The sequence below is a fragment of the Erinaceus europaeus genome, chromosome 8 (genome assembly GCF_950295315.1).
Source record: "Erinaceus europaeus chromosome 8, mEriEur2.1, whole genome shotgun sequence".
Classification (NCBI taxonomy): domain Eukaryota; kingdom Metazoa; phylum Chordata; class Mammalia; order Eulipotyphla; family Erinaceidae; genus Erinaceus; species Erinaceus europaeus.
Window position 1 is genome coordinate 110,195,074 of NC_080169.1, and position 22,585 is coordinate 110,217,658.

The 22,585-nt window shown below is 40.8% G+C and overlaps 1 protein-coding gene across 2 annotated transcripts in view; it reads right to left on the bottom strand.

Annotated features, from left to right (window-relative positions):
• CREB3L2 (cAMP responsive element binding protein 3 like 2) overlaps positions 1-22,585 on the bottom strand; it is a 186,031-nt gene that overhangs the window by 77,815 nt on the left and 85,631 nt on the right. For both annotated transcript variants that reach the window (XM_007525164.3, XM_060196648.1), the window contains exon 2: positions 11,154-11,370. In XM_007525164.3, coding sequence (XP_007525226.1) covers positions 11,154-11,370 — 217 coding nt within the window. The remainder of the gene's footprint in view (positions 1-11,153; positions 11,371-22,585) is intronic.

Genomic DNA, 22,585 nt, shown 5'->3' on the forward strand with positions numbered 1-22,585 from the left:
CATGTTATTTAAATGCAGAGTGAAGAATGGACTGGTTTCAAAAGACTCATTTAGTACATACTCATACAAAACCCTCACACACTGCTTTCCTCCATGGAAAATGAGCTATATGACCCTCACAGGCAAATAGCCCAAGTCTTTTTAATTGCTACATAAGTGCAAATATTAATTTCTTTTACTTAAAGAGTAATGTATTTATTAATAAGAGAGAGGGGAGAGAGAGAAAGACAACCAAATCTTCACTCTCGTACACGTGATGCCAGGGATTAAACTCAGGACCTCCTTCTTGAGGTTCAAAGGTCTTATCTGCTGTGCCACTTTCCAGGTTACAGAATATTGCCAGGGGTCAGGCCATGGCTCAGTGGGTTAAGCACCCATAGTATGAAGCTCAAGGACCCACACAAGGATCTGGGTTTAAGCCCCCGGCTCCTACCTGCAGGGGGAGTCGCTTCACATGCAGTGAAGCAGGTGTCTTTCTCTAACTTTATTACTATTACTGTCTTTATTTGATAGAGATAACCAGATATCTAAAGGGAAGGGGGAGAGAGACAGAGAAATACCTGCAGCTCTGCTTCACCACTCATGAAGCTTTGCCCCTGCTGGTGGGGACTGGGGGCTTGAACCTGAGTCTTCATACACTGTAACATATGCATTCAACAAGGTGTGCCACCACCCAGCCCATCCAGTGTTTATCTTTCTCTCTCTCTATCTCCCCCCTCCTCTCTCAATTTCTCTCTGTTCTATCCACTAAAATGTGGTGGGGGGAAATGGCCACCAGGAACAGTGGTTGCATAGTGTCAGTATCGAACCCCAGTGATAGCCCTAGAGGGAAAAAAAAAAAAAATATATATATATATATATAGCCTTCTTCTGTAGAAGTACCACATGCTAACCAATTGCACCACTGGAGCTCCAATACTGCCTTCTTCTACTATACTTTCTTATACTTTTTCTACCCATGCCCTGCACAGAGTTGGGGACTGGCACATGCATGAATCTTCTGCTCCTGAATTGCTTTTTTCATTTCAAATAGAGAGGCAATAGGCAGAGAAAGAGAAAAAACAGAGAGAAACAGCGAGAGACACCACAGCACTGCTCCACCACTTGTGGAGCTTCCCCCAGTGTTGGGGCTTGAACCAGGGGCTTCATACATGGTTAAAGCACACACCCTACTGGGTGAACTCCCAGTCACTTATGATTGCTTTCTTCTAATATATCATTTCATTTACTTTCTCTCTAGATCTAGAATAGTGATAGACAGGGGATCCTTCCTGCACACAAAATTAAATTACCTTAATCTGTGTTGGACACAATTGCTGTATTAGGTCACCCCATTACTAGCATATTACTAGAGTGTTTCTTTGCTAAGTTTTTTCATATAGTATAGAGTTATTTGTTTTATTTATTTATGATGGAGATAGGAATTGAGATGGAAGGAGGAAATAGGGAAAGATATGGGTGAGAGAGAGAGAGAGAGTGAGAGAGGGAAAAAGAGAAACCTGTAGCACTGTTTTACTGCAAACACCTCATCACAGACCCCTGCAAGCATCAACCCGGCTTTGACCTGGCACGTTATGATCGGGCCCTCCTCAGTCGCTATCAAACAGGCCATGGCCGGTGCGCCGCTATGTTCCATCGCTGGGGAGCCAGAGACGACCCGAACTGCCCCTGTGGCTCCAGACAGACTATGACCCACATAGTCAACGACTGCCACCTCTCCAGATTCAAAGGAGGTCTCGAAACTTTACATCAGGCTCAACCTGACGCTGTTGACTGGCTACGGAAGAAGGGCAAACGCTAGAAGAAGAAGAACTGCTCATGAAGTGAGGTGAGGACTGGGGGCTTGAACTTGGGTCCTCATACACTGTAATGTGTGTGTTCTCCCAAATAAGCCATTGCCAGTCCCACCCATATAGATTTTCTTTTATTTTTTAATTTTTTTTTTAAAATTATATGATCTTTATTTATTGGATAAGCATAGTCAGAAACCAAGAGGGAAGGGGGTGATAGAGGAAGAGGAAGAGAAAGAGAGACCAACAACACTGCTTCACCACTTACAAAGCTTTCCCCCTACAAGGGGGTCTGGGGGCTTGAACCTAGGTCCTTGTCCATTTTAACATGTATGCTCAATCAGGTGCGCCACCACTCGGCCCCTAGAGTTTCTAAGTTTTTACATCACCTTGGAAGATTGGGGGCACTCTGTCTAGTTCTCTGAATTGCCCTGGCATAGCACTACTTAGTCTCTTCTCTATAAAGAAGACTGAATTGAAATAACAGAGCAAATGAGTGACTAGTATGCCAGCCTCATTACAAAGACTCACAACTAAAATAGAGTAACTCATGCAGTGAGGTGCAAGACATAGTCATTCAAATGCAAGCTTCTCATCGTTCAGTCAAAGCATAAATATACCAACAGCCATTTTACATGAAGGTTTCTGCTTATCTCTTTTAATAGCTGTTTTCATTACCCTGCCTTTTCTTTTTTTTTTTTTTTTAATAGAAATGAAAACCTTACTTAGCATCTAGCAAAAGTCTTAATCATGGGAGAAAATGTCTGAGCTGGGGGTGTCATGTGTCCTTCTGGTGGTTTTGGAAGCTGAGCCCACATTCCCAGGAATGGCTCTTGTGGCTACCGTGACTCAGGAAGTTCTGTAGCTGCTGCCTTTTAGAGAAGTCTACAATCAAATTCAGCCCTGAAGACAGATGATTCCTGTGCCATCTTAGACCAAGATTTCATCTTTTTTTTTTTTTCTAGTCACAGACTCTTTTGAGGATCAAAGAAAAAATTATAAATGCATAAGCAGGAAAAACTGACCACATGTTGATAGCTCCAAATTGCATATACAATTTCAGGGCTCTACAACCCATCTGAAGTTGATCACATGATAACAGCATAGGGATACATATTTTTGCCCCAAAATAAATTGGCTTGGGGTTACCAGAGGGTAGAAGAGGGAGAAAATGCAGGAAAATAGGAAAAGAAAGAAGGGTCATGATGAGAGATAGAGGAGGACGAAGAAGAAAGGAAAGAAAAAAACTGAATAAACTAGAAGTCTACTCAAATTTTTCCTCCCCAGATGTAGAAGCAAACTCAAAAGAACTACATATAATCTAAGTAAAATTGGGTAAGGAGCTATCAACCATTGACTTCCCCAGGTCTAATGGAACATTCACTATACATCACTAGAAAGAAGGATTCCTAGGTTTTAATAATACAAAAGATAGAATAATACTACATTAAAGTGAACTGCAATTTTGAAACACTGCCTAATTGGCCATTGCCTAAGGAATCACCATCTCCTTCCAATAGGGAGATGATCTATTCAAAAGGTGATAATCTGTTTGTGTCCCAGACCTGTGAACTTATTCTTCTCCAAAGAGTTTATAGTGAGGGTTAAGGTGGTGGGACCATGCAAAAGGACCCATGTTCTAGTCCCAGATTCCTACTTGCAAAGGGTAAGCTTCATGAGCAGTGGAACAGCACTGCAGTTTGTTTTATTTTTCTTTATTTTATTTTATTTTATTTTTACCAGAGCACTGCTCAGGTGGTACAGGGGATGGAACCTGGGACTTGGAAGCCTGAGGCATGAAATTCTTTTTGCATAACCATTATGCTATCTCCCCTGCCCCAGGTGTCTTTGTTTCTTGTTTTTCTCACTCTCTATTCCTCTGTTGCTACCAACAGAGAAAAAGGAAGAGGACAGAATTTATCAGGAATAGCAAACTGACATTCAAATGTAGGGAATAATTTTGTTTCCAAACAATGACAGACATAATTCAGCAAAATAATTAAAACTAAGATGGAGACAGAGCCCTCCAGGATAAGTTCTCTCCCTATACATGTACACCATATACTGAAGCTATACTTCCCAGATGGTTAAGATCCAGATTCACTATCCCCTACCAATCAAGTTCCTTTACAGTCACGGGAAGGTGGTTTTTACTTAGAAAAAAATAATAATAATAATAAATAGGCGTCAAAAAAAGATGAACTGTGAGCCAGAAAGTTTTTGCAGAATATATCTGACCCAGCCATACTTGCTCTCAGAAAATTATTAGCACAGCCGATTGAACAGCAGGATACAGTGAGGTGCCCAGCTGAAGGAACTGAATGGAAGTGTGCTTTGACCTAACGATAAAATAAGGCTTCTTAGAAAAGATTAACTAGTCCTTTCTTCCCACAATAAGGTCTCAGCATAGGTGCTGTCCACAAGTTTTTTTGTGTAGCATTTATATTGACTAGAATCTAAGAGCAAAAAAATAAATTAATTAATTAATTAATTAATGATACTGAATTTTTTGAAAGCCTAGTTATGGGCAGTCAATATATTTAAAGTCTCATTTTAATCTCTTAGGTCTCTGTATTTCTTTTTTACTATTTGCCTTCTCATGGTTTAGAGGATCATAAGATTACAGGGGTATAGTTTCATACCACACACACCACCACAGTTCTGTGCTCCCCCCCCACTAGTTCTCCCCCTTCTCCTCTAAGGATAGCCAGCATAGTTTCCACAGTTTTTGTGACAGTTTGACATTTTTTAAACAAGCTCATGTGTTTCACTTCTTCTATTTCCATGACTTGCTATTTAGACTGGAAGTCATTCAAACTGCCCTTCACCCTATAACACCATTTTCATCTTTTCCATTTTCCTATCCAGCGAGTCTTTGAGAGCAAGGGATGCCTTTCTTAATCAATAATTTTTTCATTTCTGTAAATCCTTTTTGGTGGAACAGGGATCTCACAAATGCATTATTTCAGTACTCTGGGCCTATTTTTCATTCAGAGACATACAGAGGCACCACAGCATGCTAGCTTCCTTCATTGCCACAGTACCTTACATGGTGGTGCGGGGGCTCAGTCCTGAGTCATTTGCATGATATACAGGCACCCTACCTGGTGAGATATCCCTTTGGCCCAGGGATCTTATTTTAGAAGACTCTCTATTCTAGCCTCTCTGCCCTCCAACCTGCTTCTCACCAATCATCACCACTATTTCCACTCTCCTCAATGTTTCAGACTGCCTCATTCATGTACTCTTTCTGTGATCTCCATTGGGCATAATGCTATCTTACCTCTGAACCTTTACAGTTCAACATCCTTTTGGGACATCGCTCACAATCTGCCTGAAAAAGCATCTTACACATTGGCAGTTTCAGTAGACTCTTAAGTGCTTGTAGGCAGCATCTTAGTTTTACTAGTGTGTTCCATAAGTACCATGTGTTTAAAATATAAAGGAGAACTAGCTGAGATTTTTGTAGTAGGAAATTGTTATAAGGAACCATCTTAAATCTGTTTATATCTTTACAAACTATAGCTTCTTAAGAGTATTGACTTAAATACCCTGTTATCCCCAAAATATTTCCATTCATTGGTCTTATGAAACTACTCATACTGAATTCATAGTTAATCTCTTCCCTTTTGAAGATCGTAATTAAGGCAATCTAACAGAGAACAAAATAACAAAAATAAAATAACCTGCTATATTCTCACCTTTAGGTTCTTGATTATTAACCAATCTGTTCCACTTTATATCTTAATGATTTTCAGCCACCAAATTGCAGATGCTACCATGACACCAACCTGACTTCCTTGGGCAGATGACCTCACTAATGTGTCCTGGTACCCCACCTCCCCTAAGCCCTGACCCACTAGGGAAAGATAAAAATAGGATGGGGGTATGGATTGAACTGTCAATGTCCATGTCCAACAGAGAAGCAATTACAGAAGCCAGACTTCCCATCTTCTGACCCCATAAAGATCTTTGGTCCATACTCTCGAAGGGATAAAGAATAGGGAAATTTCCAATGGAGGGGACAGAATACAGAACTCAGGTGGTGGGAACTGTGTGATATTGCGCCCCTCTTACTCCACAATCTTGTCAATCATTATTAAATCACTAATAAAAATAATAAAATAAATAATAAAATAACCTTATAGTATATCCAACAGTAAGGATGCCACTATCACATTTCAATATAGAACACAGATTGAAAAGTTGAGAAATCTTTCACAAAACATTCCTGATCACCAAATCCCTACTGTCTTCTTGGAAGTTTGGTTAAAAAATGATAAATGCAATAGCAACTAAGAATAATATCCTTCTTATGGTCTTGTCAGTGTTTCTATTTTATAAATAAAGATTTTTAAAAAAATAATAATATCCTTACTTCCAATCAGAGCTTGAACTAGGCATGACAAGATAAGAATAGATTTGACTTTTATCATGGTTTTATACAAGAAGAACATGTGATGTGGATAAATGGAGCAATTTTCCCATAGTTAAGCAGTGAGAAGTAATTTGAACTTTACCTGCATAATTCTATGACCCTTAGTGTGTTTTTATATCTATAACTAGCCATATATGTTTCTTTCTTTCTCTCTTTTTAGAAGGGGAATAACTGGCACATGAAATGTCTTAGGGGTTGAACCCAGGACCTTAAATTTTACTGTACAACTTTAAGGGCTATTTTTTATTTAACAAATCTTTTTTTCTTTTTATTTATTTATTAATTTTATTTTTTAATTTTTTAACTTTATAGAACAGATAAAAACTGAGAGGGGAGGGGAGATAGAGAGGGAGACAGAGGCAGAAAGACACCTGCAACCCAGCTGCACCACTCATGAAGCTTTCTCCCTGCATGCAAGGACTGGTGGCTTGAACCTGGGTCCTTGTTCATGCACCACCACCTGGCCCCAGGGCTGCTTTCTTTCTTTTTTATTAGATCACCAATATAATTAATCCAGAGTCTGGTACATGAGTGACTTTCTTGAACCAATTTTGTATTATTAATTTTTTTGAGAGGAAGAGAGAAACAGAGACAACAAACACCACAGCACTGTTCCAAAATCCATGGAGTTTCCCTGGTGTTATTCATGGATAGTGGTGCTGAGAGCTAAAACCCAGGACCTCACAAGGGAAAACATGTGCTCTACTGGGTAAGCTATCTCTTAACCCTCACTTGTGTATGATTGTTTGTTTATTTATTACTGTCACTAGGGTTATTGCTGGGCTTAGTGGTTGCACAATGAATCCACAGCTCTGGTGGTTTATTTATTTACTTATGGGGGGGGTAGAGACAGAAAAATTGAGAGATAAGGGGGAAAATTAGAGGGAAAGAGAAGGAGAGGCACCTGTAGCACTGCTTCTCCACTTGTGAAGCTTCCCCCACAGGTGAGGATGGAGGCTTGAACTTGGGTCCTTGCACATTGGTAACATATGCTCTTAACCCAGTGTGCTATTGATTAGCCCCATTTTTTTCTCAAAAAAATTATTTTGTTTAATTTGATGGGACAAAGAGAATTTGAGAGGGGAAGAGGAGATAGAGAGGGAGAGAGACAGATACATGTAGCAGTGTTTCATCCCTCCTAAAGTTTTTCCCCGTAGGTAGCACCGGGGAGCTTGAATTTGAGCCCCTGTGCATGGTTACATGTGCTTTAAGCGGGGTGTGCTACTACCTAGTTGTATACACTTCTAATGTTCCCTACCTGCTAAGTTCTGAGAATTTTGTTTCATTATGTCTCCCTCAGTTTCTTGCATGTGAACTCCAGTCACACTATCAGAACAGCACTGATAACATGTGCTGAGGAAAGTCAGTTTATACGTGTCACCATCTGAAGGAGTGTGGTAGTGGTACTACCATGTGGTAGAAGTGTGGTTAACTTCTCAGACACCCACCAATATCCTCTCTTCCTGGTATCTGCATCTGGCTATGGTCCCTGCCACAATGAGTCAGACCTTCCCAGGTTGACTAACACAATAGCTTCCAGAAATAGGTCAGAACAGTCTCTCAGCCCCTGCTTTGTGTTCCTGGATTCATTGCTCTTTGAAAGGAGTTGTGTTTATTCTACAAGTTAAAAATTTATCAGTGGGGAAGCAATTACAGAAGCCAGATCTTCCACCTACTGCATCCTATAGTGACCCTGGGTCCATATTCCCAGAGGGTTAAAGAATAGGAAAGCTATCAGGGGAGGGGAAGGGATATGGAGTTCTGGTAGTGGGAATTGTGTGGAGTTGTACCTCTCTTATCCTATGGTTTTTGTCAGTTTCCTTTTTATAAATAAAAATTTTTTTAAAATGATTCTGATGGGATTATACTGGTGATTCAACTGGTAGAGTATATTCCTCTCACACACGGAGTCCTGTGTTCAAATCTCAGCAATGCATATGCCACAGCCATGCTCTGATCTTTTTCTTATACAATAAATAGCTTTTAAAAAATGAAATGGTGTTATATGTTAAGGATTAGAAGGACCAGAGGAAGACATTTCAGAGGAAGTCAAGTTAGTGTCTGTTCCCCATGCTTATTCTTCTCTTCAAAATTTGTGAAAGTTTATATGAACCAGAAATATAATAATATATATATATATATATAATTTAGTTTATAATACTTAATCATATACTAAAGTATCTGATTATATCTCAAAAAAACAGGAATAGAAAATCACATTTCAAAAGTAAAAAAATTAGAGATAAAGAGATAGATAGATGATAGATAGATAGATAGATAGATAGATAGATAGATAGATATGGCACTAAGTTTCCTCCAATCCTGGGTTGCACACATGACCAAACAGCACACACTTCAAGTGAACTATTTCACCAGCCCTTCTTACTCAGCTGCTAAAAGTAATGAAGTCCTCTCCTTTGCCTCATCTTAGATGGAACCTGAAGGAATCATGTTAAGTGAGAGAAGCCACAAAGAGAAGGTAAATACTGGATGGTGTCACCCATAGGTGGAATCTAAGAAACAATTCAGGATGGAAAACACTGAGTAAAAGTTGGACTGGGTTGGGTATATTGCACCAAAGCAAAGGATTCTGGAGGAAGGAGGGGTGTAGGTGGAGAGGGCACTGGGGTCCTCATGCATAATGGTGGGAAAAGGACTTGTTTGAGGTCAGACATCTATTTGTAGACATCTATCACTGGGAGGTGAGAAATTATATTCATGTATCAACAAGTGTACTGTAAACCATTAACAACCCCTGATAATTTTAAGAAAAAGATGGATTTTAATTTAGGAGCCAGGCAGTGGCACAACTGGTAAACCATACAATTTACCATATGAAAGGATCTGGGTTTGAGCCCCCAATCCACATCTGTAGGGAAGAAAATTCAGGGGAGGTGGAGTAGGCTTAAAGTATCTTTCTCTCTCTTCCTTTCTCCCTTTCTGTCTCTGTCTCTATAATAATTTTTAAAAATAAATAAATTGGGGGTCAGGTAGTGGCATAGTGGGTTAAGTGCACATGATGCAAAGTACAAAGACCAGTGAAAACATCCCGGTTCAAGCCCCCACTCCCCACCTGCAAGGGAGTCACTTCATGGGAGGTGAAGCAGGTCTGCAGGTGTCTATTTTTCTCTCCTCACCATCCCCCACCATTTTCCCTTCCTCTCTTGATTCTTGATTTCTCTCTGTCCTATCCAACAACAAGAACAATAATAACAACAACAAGGGCAACAAAATGGGAAAAAATGGCCTCCAGGAGCAGCGGGTTCATAGTGCAGGCACCGAGCCCCAGCAATAACGCTGGAGGCAAAAAAATTAATTAATTAAAAATAACTAAATCTTTTTTAGCTGGATGGAATTGGAGGTGGTTAAACTTAGAGAAATAAGCAAAAAGAAGAAGAACAATTACCAATAGTTTCACTCATGTGAAGTCTAGTGAACTGATGAACTTGCCAAAAAAAAAAAAAAAGTAAGAAAATTGTTTTGAGACTTTTGAAAACTATGGTGGATATCTTTGGGAGCTGGGAATGTGGGAACACAGAACTTTGGTGGTATGTGTGCTGTGCAACTATACCCTGTAATGCTACAGTTTTGTAACCTAATATTTTAAAATAAATATAATCAAAACAGTAAAAAATACTTGCTGAATAAATGAATTTATTCCAATTTATTTGTTGGATGTTCACTTTGTAAGAAATTCCATTCAAGGGCAAGCCTCCTAATGTATATAAAGCTTCCCATAGTACATTTTCTCCTAACATGTCACTTGCTTCTTTGGCATAATGTACAATCTTTCATTTCTCATATTAACAGAAACTTATACTTGTCCCCTTATGCCCCTCCCCAAAATATGTTAAACAGCTTAGAGAAATGCAATTATGTTCACTTAAGTGGCCCATTTTTTTCCCTTTCAAAAGGAAGGCAAGGGCTATTGAAATAATAATTTCCTCAGGTTTCTTAATTAATAACCTGAAATCACCCACCTATATTTATAATTCCTAGGAAAGATTATGAGAGAGGTTTGTCTTAAATATAGCCTCTAAATTGTGCTTTTATATTCCTCTGGGGTCACACAGAGTAACTCCACTGCTACTTCATTTGCATTTTTATTGTGGAAGATCAATTTGGAGCAGCACTTAACATGAGGTCAGAGGTAACTTCAACCAAGAAGAAGAAGATCTTTCAATTTGAAGGAAAAGTAACTATCTAAAAAGCAGTAGAAAAAAACCCTTGTAGAGTAGGCTGCATTTAGAATAAAAAAAAATAACAAGATCTTTTCAAGTAAATAAATTTTAAATTATACATATCTCAAGGCATACAGACTTGGAAAATGCTGCATATAATAGTCAAAGGCCAATATAACAGTCCATACAACTCAGTGTTCCCAAGGTCGAGAAACTTGACCCTGAACAGACACCATATTTGTGCCATTCGTGACAGGCGTGAAGGATAACCAAGGAGAAAGTCCAGGAATGTGCACCAAGATTTCATGTACATGCTGTCAATGGGACATTCTGCATGGGTTCAGAAGTTGCCCAAGAAGCAACCTATGGAAGAGTGATCAGTAGAGTTCTTTCTCAGAAAGAAAGAGAATGGATATGACCTCTTGAAACAAATTAAAATTATCAACCACAGAGGCCAAACCCATTGGTAAATGGATGCTGCCCGCTTCACAGAGTCAAGGAAAACAATCTCAGTCACTCAGTGAGAGCAGGTCCCCAGAGTATGCAGTGCAGGACACGAAGAGATGTATCCACTGTCTCTTTACATTGCCTGCCCAACCCAGGCATAAGGCTTGACACAGAGTCATTACCATGTGGCATAAGTAGCTGCTGACAATAATACAGCACACATGTCACACCCTGGAGGAACACAGAGTCCAAGGTGCCAACCCCGCTCCCCTCACATTCCCTCTGCTTCGAGTTTACCGTCATTGAAGCTGTCACTGGAGGCGACCTTGGCGAAGGGTGATTGAGCCCTGGGCTCCTCACTCAGGGAGTAGCTGTGCTCCGCCTGGATGAGGGGCGCCGGAGATGTTGGGGAGGGCTCCACCTCCATGGACGTGCTCTTCTCTGAGAGGAAAGGGTCGTTCAGGAGCTGGCCCAACACATTCTGGGAAAACTCATCCAGAAGTTCTGAGAAGTGCTGCAAGGACCAAAGGAGGAAGGGCTCAGTTCTTTTCTCTTGCCACACCATGGTGTTTACACACAGAAACACAAATATACCATCCACTGTTTTTAAATGAAGTCACTCAGGGTTGGTTTACCTGGAGTTGTGGAGGAAAACACCCCAGAGCTTAGTAGCCAACAACAGCCACAACCAACTGTGTCCCTCTACTCCATGGGGGTAGGCTGAAAGGGTGAGCAGAACTCAAGTGGGTTCAACTGAGGGAAGGACACTGGCCTGGAAGGTGTGATGGCAGGGTAAACTGGCGGGACTGAATACTCGGATTTGTTTTTCATTTATTATTAATAGCATGTTACAAGGTTGTCAGATGATAATAATGTATAGTTCCACACCACACCCACCACCAAAGTTCTGTCCACCATATCCTTCCACCACCTAAGGATAAGCACCATAGTTCTCACAAATCTTTGAAATAGTTTGCTTGCTTGCTTCTGCTTTGTTTGATTTTGTTTTTTTCAAGTTCATGTGTTTATGATCTCTAGATTCCACATATAAGTGAAATCATCTGGTAGTTGTCTTTCATCTCTTTACTTATTTCGTTAAGCATAATAACCTCCAGTTCCACCCGTTTTTGAATATATGGATCTTTCTCTTTTTCTTTATTTAGTTTCATATCATCAACAACAATAATAATGGCTATTATTATTACCATTATTATTTACCAGAGAACTACTCACTGCAGCTTATGGTGGTGCAGGGGATTGAACCTGGATCTTTGGAGCCTCAGGCACGAGTGCTGGGGAATTATGCAGATGCAGTCTTTGCCACTTCCCGCAATATTCTCGCAGTGCCTTTTTCAACCAATCCTGTCCCGACACGTCACTCCTGGTTGTTGCCCTATAAAGCCCTCCCACTTTTGTGCTCTCGTTCTCTTTCCTGGTTGTGAGGTAGCAGGGGACGGCCATTTTTGGCTGGCTCCACGTGGCCTGAACCACCCATCTGACCCAACAATAAAGATTTGTGTTCCCTCTGCACTTGGATTCTCTCTCCTTAGCGTCCCGCCGCCACGAAGTCTCTTTATATAAATATTATGCTATCTACCCCTACGCTATCAAGAATGAGCCAAGTCTCTGATTGTCAGAGAAATGCAAATAAAGACAACAATGAGATACCACCTCACTCCTGTGAGAATGTCATACATCAGAAAAAGTAACAGCAGCAAATGCTGGAGAGGGTGTGGGGTCAAAGAAACCCTCCTACACTGCTGGTGGGAATGTAAATTGCTCCAACCTCTGTGGAGAACAGTCTGGAGAACTCTCAGAAGGCTAGAAATGGACCTACCCTATGACCCTGCAATTCCTCTCCTGGGGATATATCCTAAGGAACCCAACACATCCATCCAAAAACAACTGTGTACACATATGTTCTTGGCAGCACAATTTGTAGTATCCAAAACCTGGAAACAACCCAGGTGTCCAACAACAGATGAGTGGCTGAGCAAGTTGTGGTATATATACACAATGGAATACTACTCAGCTGTAAAAAATGGTGACTTCACCATTTTCAGCCGATCTTGGATAGACCTTGAAAAATTCATGTTATATGAAATAAGTCAGAAATAGAAGGATTAATATGGGATGATCTCACTCTCAGGCAGAAGTTGAAAAACAAGAACAGAAACGAAAACACAAGTAGAACCTGAAATGTAATTGGTATATCGCACCAAAGTAAAAGACTCTGGGGTGGGTGGGGAGAATACAGGTCCATGAAGGATGATAAATGACATAGTGGGGGTTGTATTGTTAAATGGGAAACTGGGGAATGTTATGCATGTACAAACTATTGTACTTACTATTGAATGTAAAACATTAATTCCCCAATAAAGAAATAAATTTAAAAAAAAAAGAATAGGGAAGTTTCCAATGGAGGGGATGGGACATAGAAATCTGGTGGTAGGAACTATATGGAATTGTTTCCCTGTTATCTTACTTTCTTGTTATCCATTATTAAATCACTAATGAAAAATCTTTAAAAAAAAAAAAAGAATGGGCCATATTCCACTTTTCCTTTGGATTTTGTAGACTGCAAGATGGGCACATTTCCTCAATAAATTATATTTCCTGGGCTATATTATCCAGTTGTGAACTGGATAATTCTTGCCTATGGGTCCAGATGCAACAACATAAGGGTCTGGCAAGTGTGAAAACAGCTGAGCAGAACCGGTTATTTCCTCCCTTCCAGTGGTGCAACAGGTGTTATAGAAACACCATCTGTTGTCTGTTAGATCCCACTGAGTGACTCTTCCCTCTTGCCCCTCCTAGGAGGCCTTTTCCTCAAAGAGGCTCCCAGCATGGCAGGAGTGTCCCATAAGATGGAGAAAAGCAAAATTGAATGACTTCAGAAGTTCCACATCACTAGTCTCTCCACATTCTTCTGGTCAAGGCAAGTAACAAGGCCAGCTCATCCTCATGGGATATGAAAACAGGCCCTACCCTAGAGGAGATGGGTGGCAAAATCACAGTGCAGTGCAGATAGGAGTGGACAGGGGAAAGTCTGGTTCACTGTTGGTCATCACTGGAACTGTTAATACCACTCTGCATTCAAGATATTTTTAAATAAACTATCCTGCATTTCTATTGCATGACGGTGGTATTTATAGTAAGGGGTCAAGTTCAAAGGCATTAGAAGACACTTCTGGGGAGTTGGGCGGTAGTGCAGCAGGTTAAGCGCACGTGGCGCAGAGCGCAAGGACTGGAGTAAGGATCCCGGTTCGAGCCCCTGGCTCCCCACCTGCAGGGGAGTCGCTTCACAGGCAGTGAAGCAGGTCTACAGGTATCTGTCTTTCTCTTCCCCCTCTCTGTCTTCCCTCCTCTCTCCATTTCTCTCTGTCCTATCCAACAATGACATCAGTAACAACTACAACAATAAAACAACAAGGGCAACAAAAGGGGATAAAAAATATTTAAAAAGAAGAAACTTCTTCCTAGTCTCCCCACCATTTGACTTTGCTTCTCCCTAGTATTTTTCTTCTTCCTAATCACCTTAATATCTTCCTATCTCCAATGTAAAAAAACTCCCTATTCCTACTATGCCACGGAGGTGTTGTAAAGAATGGAATATTCATAGACATATTCACAGGGATTCCTACATCCTTGTTCCACTGCTCTCACTCTAAAAGAATCATAGGTGGCTTAGCAGTAGAGAGCATGTCTTGCATGTGTAAAGCCCTAGGTTCTATCCCTAGGTACCATATTAAAGGGGTGGGGGGCAGTTGGCAGTGGTGCAATGTGTAAGGACTTGGGTTCAAGCCCCTGGTCCCCACTTGCTGGGGTGGAGGAAACTTCATGAGTACTGCAGGTGTCTTTAGTTCTTTCTCCTTTTCTATTTTGCCCTTCATTCCAGACTTCTTTCTGTCTTTTTCTAATAAATTAAATTTAAAATGTATGAAGAGAAGGTTCAAGATGAGAGAAAATATCATAAATGGCAAAAAAAAAAAAAAAAAAAGTGTCTTGGTCTGTCCCTCTCCCCCACCAACACACACACTATAAAAAACAAGAATGAAATAAAGAGGCTGGAGCCTCATTCACTCTCACCCACTGAGAGGGACAATTCACAGTATGAGGACCTGTAGAACAAGTTGTTATACTCAACACAACTGGTAGTTGTGAACTGGATAATTCTTTTGTTGGGATGGTGACCTTTTCATCTATATAATGGGCCAGTCTATTTTCTGGGAAAATACTCTCCGTTCCTTTTCATGGGATACAAATATGTCAAGAACTTAGTGAGGTGTGTGTTCTACCTGGTGTACAACCAACTGGCTGCATGGCAAGCACTTAGTTTCAGACAAAGAGCCTAGTACCTACTCTATCAGTATCATCAGTAATAATTATCATCATCACCTTTGTACAGTCATTACAGCTTCTCCATGCAGTTAAATTGTGACTCTCAGATAGGAAGAACACCTTAAAATAGGAGAAAAGTTCATCCAATCTGAAATAAGAGAACTGTAGTTCAAAGTCTAGCTCAGGCACTAGGTAACTAGACTCTAAGACAATGGGTTTAAAGTCAACTTCATATGAACAAAATGTTATTATGCCATGTCTCTGAAAGAATCAAGTAAAACTTTATCATGTGCAAGTTCACATGAGAAAGTTCATTTGCTAAAATCTTTTGTTTGCTTGCTTCTTTTCACATAGATCCTCTTTTTGTGACCCCTTTCTCAGATATTTTACTTCCAAGGTCAGAATGACTGACATTAAATATGGGCTGATCCTAGTCTATCCCCTACACCAGCCATAAAATGTTGACATGTTTGCTGAATGCTTGAGCTCACAGCTGCCCAAGAAGACCAAGTTGGAGCTAATGTGCTGAATCACTGCAAGTCTTTGGGACAAGTTGCACTGATCTTTTCCATTTCAAAGACCTCTCCTGATCTATTCAGTGCTAACCACTTTGTTAAGCCCCTAGATATGAGGAATGTCTAGGAATGGTCAGTCCCTTCTTCTCCCACAGAGGGAGGTTATCATAATGCACTTGATAACCACTGTAGATTCTCCAGAACTGTCTAGCATTGGGGCTAAAGTGCCGGGCAATGTGATAATTACTACAAAATCCAGAGTGCGGGGTGGGGGAAGGGGATTAGGGAACACTAGCAGTGCTGAGAAGGTTTATGATGGGTGTTACAGGGGAGTGTTCATGAAAACATTCATTAGTGCTGTTCAGGATAAAGAAAACACAGAGTCAGCAGAGTAACCCAACGTGGACAACCTACATGGGAAAGTAGGGCCATCCCAGAGCCTCTCCTCACGACAGAACAGACTCCAGAGACAGAGGGCCAACATGGCTGCCCAGATTTGCCATTGTAGCTCAAGAGACAGAACCAGAGCTTATAAGTTCAGGGAGGTTGAATTCAGCTCTTATTTTTGCATTTTACATCCTCTATAATTCAGTTACTTGTTTTTATTTATTATTATTATTTCTTTATTAGGGGATTAATGGTTTACAGTCAATTGTAAAGTACAATAATTTGTACATGTGTAACATTTCTTAGTTCTCCACATAGCAATTCAACCCCCACTAGGTCCTCCTCTGCCACCATGTTCCAGAAAATGAACCCTCCCACCCAGCCCAGGTACATCACTGCCCAACTCTTATGGGGATGTTTTTCTTTCTTTGTTTTTTTCTTCCTTCCTTCCTTCCTTCCTTTCTTCTTTCTTTTTTTTTTGTTTTTTGAGAATTTAAAGAGAGATTCTTTTATTTGTCTTTTTTATTGGGGGATTAATGGCTTATAGTCAACAGTAAAAGATAGCAGTGGGTACATGTGTAACACTCCTCAGTTTTCCACATAACACTCTAATACCCCCCAGGTCCTCCTGTGCCATCATGTTCCAGGAACTGAATACTCCCCTCACCCCCACCCAGAGTCTCTTACTTTGGTGCAACACACCAACTTCAGTCCAAGATCTGCTTTGTGTTTTCCCTTCTGTTCTTATTTTAAACTTCTGTCTATAAGTGAGATAATCCCATATTCATCCTTCTGTTTCTGACTTATTTCACTTAACATGATTTCTTCAAGCTCCATCCAAGATGAGCTGAAAACAGTGAAGTCACCTTTTTAATAGCTGAGTAGTATTCCATTGTGTATATATACCACAACTTGCTCAGCCACTCATCTGTTGTTGGACACCTGGGTTGCTTCCAGGTTTTGGCTATTATAGATTGTGCTGCTATGAACATAGGTATAAACAGATCTTTTTTGGATGGGTGTGTTGGGTTCCTTAGGTTATATACCCAGAAGAGGAATTGTAGGGTCATAGGGCAGACCCACTTCTAGCCTTCTAAGAGTTCTCCAGACTGCTCTCCACAGGGGTTGGACCCAATGACATTCCCACCAGCAGTGCAGGAGGGTTCCTTTGTCCCAACAACTTCTCCAGCAATTTTTGTTGCTATCGTTTCTGATGTCTAACATTCTCACAGGAGTGAAGTGGTATCTAACTGTTGCCTTTATTTACAATTCTCTGAAAATCAATGACTTGGAGAATTTTTTCATGTTTGTTGGCCTTCCAAATCTCTTCAGTGGAGAATATTCTGTTCATATCTTCTCCCCATTTTTGGGTGGAGTCATTTGTTTTGTTGTTACTGAGTTTGGTGAGTTCTTTATATATGTTGATTATTAGCCTCTTGTCTGATGTATAGTATGTAAAGAGATTTTCCCATTCTGTAAAGGGATCTCTTTGTTTGAGTGGTAGTTTGCTGTGCAGGAGCTTTTTAATTGTATGTAGTCCAGTTATCTGTTTTGAACATTCCTCTTGATTATGAAAAGAATTCCTTAAAACTCTAGCAGGACACTCACTAGCAGGCAACTATAAAATTCCTCTTAAAAGACTCTGGGGAATCAGATCTTGATGTCAGGTTCTCCTATGATCAGGAAATCCTGGTTCTCAGCTTAGCCTGGCAGCCACACAGTTCCTTGTTGTGTAAAGGGTGACCATGACCTTGCTGCACACCTGGGAACTGGTTAGCAATACTGAATCTCAGATCCATCTGGACTTGTGTAATGCCATCCGTGGCTTAAAAGACCAGTGAGTCATAGGTACATGAAAGTTGGGGGAGTTTAGCCTAAACCATAAAGAATTTTTATATTTTATTTATTTTCTTGTATGTTTGTTTTTGTGTCCCTTGTCCACACTGAAGTTTAGCTGAATGACAGCTGTGAAATCCGACTCTTTTGTTTATTTTTATTTTTTTACCTTTATTTATTGGATAGAGAAAGCCAAAAATTGAGCGAGATGGGGAAATATAAAAGAGACAGAGAGATACCTGCAGCCCTGCTTCACCACTCGCAAAGCCTCCCCCCTACAAGTGGGGGCCAGGGCTTTGAGCCCAAGTCCTTGCACATTGTAACATGTGTGCTCAACTAGGTGTGCCATCACTCAGCCCCAAATCCATGACTCTTCACATCTGAATTTCTAGGAATTTTGTAAACTGATTATTTACACATAAAATAGTAGAGCGATGTGGTGGATAGAATGCTCAGGTTGGAACAGTGTTACTTTATTTTATTTTATTTTATTTCACTTGTTTGTTTATTTGGAGACAGAGAGAAATCAAACGGAGAGGGAGGGGAGAGAGAAAGAGAGACATGTACAACACTGCTTCATGAGGGAAGCTTCCTCATTCAATAAAATGGTGCACCACAGCTCTGAGCAAGGTGCTTCATGGGGCAGGGTAGTGGACAAGAAGATGAATGAAGAGGCTTTTCTAAGAAGATGACTGTCTACATATACAGTTCCCATATTTGGGAGCTACTTTCTGCCCCGATGAAGCTTTCTAGTCCTAATCCCAACTCTGACACCATCTTCCCAGAAAATACTTCCAGCCTACCTGCATGTTAGTTGTTTAGATTAGGCAAAATTAGTAATAAACCCCTTGGAATATACCTAAAATAGACTTCCTAACTTCTTCCAATATGAAGACCCTAACATCCCACCTGCTATATTCTCACCTTTAAGTTCTTGATTATTAACCAATCTGTTCCGCTTTATATCTTAATGCTTTTCAGCCACCAAATTGCAGATGCTACCATGACACCAACCTGACTTCCTTGGGCAGATGACCTCACCTATGTGTCATGGAATCCCACCTCTCCCAAACCCTGACCCACTAGGGAAAGATAGAAACAGGCTGGGGGTATGGATTGAACTGTCAATCTCCATGTCCAGCAGAGAAGCAATTACAGAAGCCAGACCTCCCGTCTTCTGACCCCATAAACATCTTTGGACCATACTCCCAGGGGGATAAAGAATAGGGAAGCTTCCAGTGAAAGGGATGGGATATGGAACTCTTGTGGTGGGAACTGTATGGAATCGTGCCCCTCTTATCCCACAATCTTGTTGATTATTATTAAATCACTAATTTAAAAAAAAAAAGAAGAAGAATATGACTGTCCTGAAGCCACATGGTGTCGGAGATGTATGTCCCATGCCCTTTGTTGATCAATATGCTCACAAAGCATCATCAAGCAGTGTCATCTTCTCCACCGTGAGGCCAATAAGTGTGTCTTTCCTATTCAACCCTTAAAGGTGTACGCATGACAAAACATTTCCATATAATTACTGAAACTGATCTTAAAAAGATCAATAATATTTATTTCAGCAAAGCTACACACACACACACACACACACACACACACACACACACACACACACCAGTACTAATAGCAACCTCAGCCACCAGACTTTTTAAGTATCAAATGCTTTGTGAATTGCAGTTCGGACCTGAGATTGGGACATCCCTTTGTGATATCTGCGGGCATTCTCAGGATCCTTTTTAAGCAAATGGAGCTATGATTATGATTTGTTCCTATCGATGGAATAATCCTCTTTGATTTGTTTTGAGAAACCCTAACCATTCCTTGGAGTTATTATTATTATTTTGCCTCTTTTACTACACAGAGCCCTTCAAGATCTTGATCAACACAAAGCAGCAGAAAATCTGCCACTCTGTTCTCATCATCTACAGTGGGAGAGGCACAGAAAACTGGAAGGTGTGGGAGGGGCCATCTTGCTAACTGACTCTTCCCTCATGTCTTTCTCCCCTTAATCCCTAAATCCAGTTTGGACCCCATGCCCTCAGTGGGGGTGCTGACCACCCCACTCATCAGAGCCAACAAAACATTTGCTTTGAGCCATCCACACTAACAACCTGGCACGTAACTCAATCTAAGTGTAAAATTCCCACAGTCTGGAATTAAAACAGCATTAAATTGGTTGTCCATCATTCCCAAGGCCTTCAAAGACTTTTTTCTTCCTTAAAAGTTTCTTCTTACCCCTGCTTGATGCTCCTCACCCTCTGTTCTGTCCCTTTAAGTTGCAGTTTTCAACCCATTTTTGTTTTCATTATAAAAGCAAGTCCAGCTTCTTTTAAAATATATTTTATTGGATAGAGACAGAGAGGAAGAGGGAAGGACCGGAAGGTGGCGCACCTGGTTAAGTAATCACATTACAATGCACAAGGACCCAGGTTCAAGCCCCTGGTCCCCACTTGTAGGGGGAAAGCTTCACAAGTGGTAAAGCAGGGCTGCAGAGGTCTCTCTGTCTCTCTCCCTCTCTATTTCTCCCTCCCATCTCAATTCCTCTCTGTCTCTATATAATAATAAATAAAAATATTTTCAAAAAAGAAAATTGAAGAGAGAGTGAGAGGGCAAGAGAGAAAGAGAGACACCTACAGCACTATGTCACTGCTTGTGAAACTTTCTCCTTGCATGTGGAGACCAGAAGCTTTGTGTTTGGCCATGTGATAACTGTCTCCAAGTGAAGATCTAGTGCCAAAGGTGTTGGGTTGAAATATTAAGAGGAACTGTAAAGTTTTCAATTAAAAAAAAAAAAAGCATGCTTACTCAAAGCTTCTCATTTACCTATAAGCCTGCTACATCATAGAAATTACTATATAATATCATCCCTCAAATGCTGTGTTGGAGAAGAGAAAGTGCTTCAGAAGTACAAGGCACCCTCTATCTAGCTGTTTAAATGCACAAGGAGTGAGTCACTCAAAGAGATGCCCTCACTCCTGATAACAGCTAAAGGAATTTCGCAAATCACCACGTACAGAGATGCAGGCAGGTTTGGAGTCAAGCCATTAGAATCTTGCTCTGTCAGATCTCACATGTATGTATGGCCCCACCTCTCTGGAATGCTGGTCTGTTGAAACACACAGAAGGACCCAAACCACTGAAGGAGCTCTTTAGACAATGGACACAGGAGTCAGCGGACATAGTATTTAGATCAACTCTACAATTACTAGCAGTGACTGTAGGCAGGTCACTCATTTTCTTCTTCTGAGATGAGAAAAATTACAACCTACCTTTCAAAACTATCTTGAAGATTTAAAAAAAAAAAATCCAAATCACCTGATTAAGGTGGAATAGGGTGCTTTGCTCAGTGAAAACTGGTTGAGAACCACTCATGGGTAATGACATGAATATGATCTTACAGTCATTTGTGTAGCCTTCCCTCTCTCATCTTGATGACCCAGCTGGGGAGAGGGCACTCCTTGACTATCTGATCCTGTCTGTAAGTTCCCTTCTCTTGGGAAACTCAATCAGTGGAGGTAATGAACCCTTTGCTTCTTCCTCCAAAAGTTACTAGGATCCAGGTGTTCTATGCAAGTTGGGAGTCTTGATAGAATGAAAAGAGAAGCACCACCAACTATTAACCACCTGCACCTAGCTGAGCTGTGAACCCCAGTCACATTCCTGATAGCACAAGAGATTAAAAAGCCAAGCTCTGGAGTTGGGCAGTAGCGGGGGGGGGGGGGGGGGGGGGGGGGGGGGGGGGTTTAAGCACACGTGGTGCAAAGCAAAGCGCAAGCCCCAGCTCCCCACCTGCAGGGGGAGTCACTTCACAGGCAGTGAAGCAGGTCTGCAGGTGTCTCTCTTTCTCTACCCCTCTCTGTTTTCCCCTCCTCTCTCCATTTCTCTCTGTCCTATCCAACAACGAGACAACATCAATAACAACAATGACTACAACAACAATAAAAAACAAGGGCAACAAAAGGGAATATATATATATATGTATATGTATATGTGTGTGTGTGTGTGTGTGTATATATATATATATATATATATATATATGTCAAGCTCAACATTTAACCATGAAGCAGTTTAAGTTAAGGAAACCCCACCCTTCAAATGGAGCAAGATCTGATCTTTCGGGAGTCGGGTGGTAGCAGCAGCGGGTTAAGCGCACGTGGCGCAAAGCGCAAGGACCAGCGGAAGGATCTTGGTTTGGGCCCGGGCTCCCCACCTGCAGGGGAGTGAAATGACTTCACAGGCGGTGAAGCAGGTCTGCAGGTGTCTGTCTTTCTCTCCTCCTCTTTGTCTTCCCCTCCTCTCTCCATTTCTCTCTGTCCTACCCACAACAACGACAATAATAACTACAATAATAAAACAAGGGCAACAAAAAGGAATAAATAAAAAATGAAAAAAAAAAGATTTGATCTTTCACTATTGACTTATAACAGTGCCTTTCACAAATAAGAATCCACTTAGATGATATCTGCTTTTATTATTGTTGTGACTGCATGCCTGGCTGAAATTAGGACAAATTATTTCCCTGATCTGTATCAGCCAATTAACACAACAAAAAAATAATGATAAGAGGCTTATGAGGGGTCATTCATTCTTAATGACTTCATACTAGAGTCTTTAAAAAAATAAATCAATATTTATTTA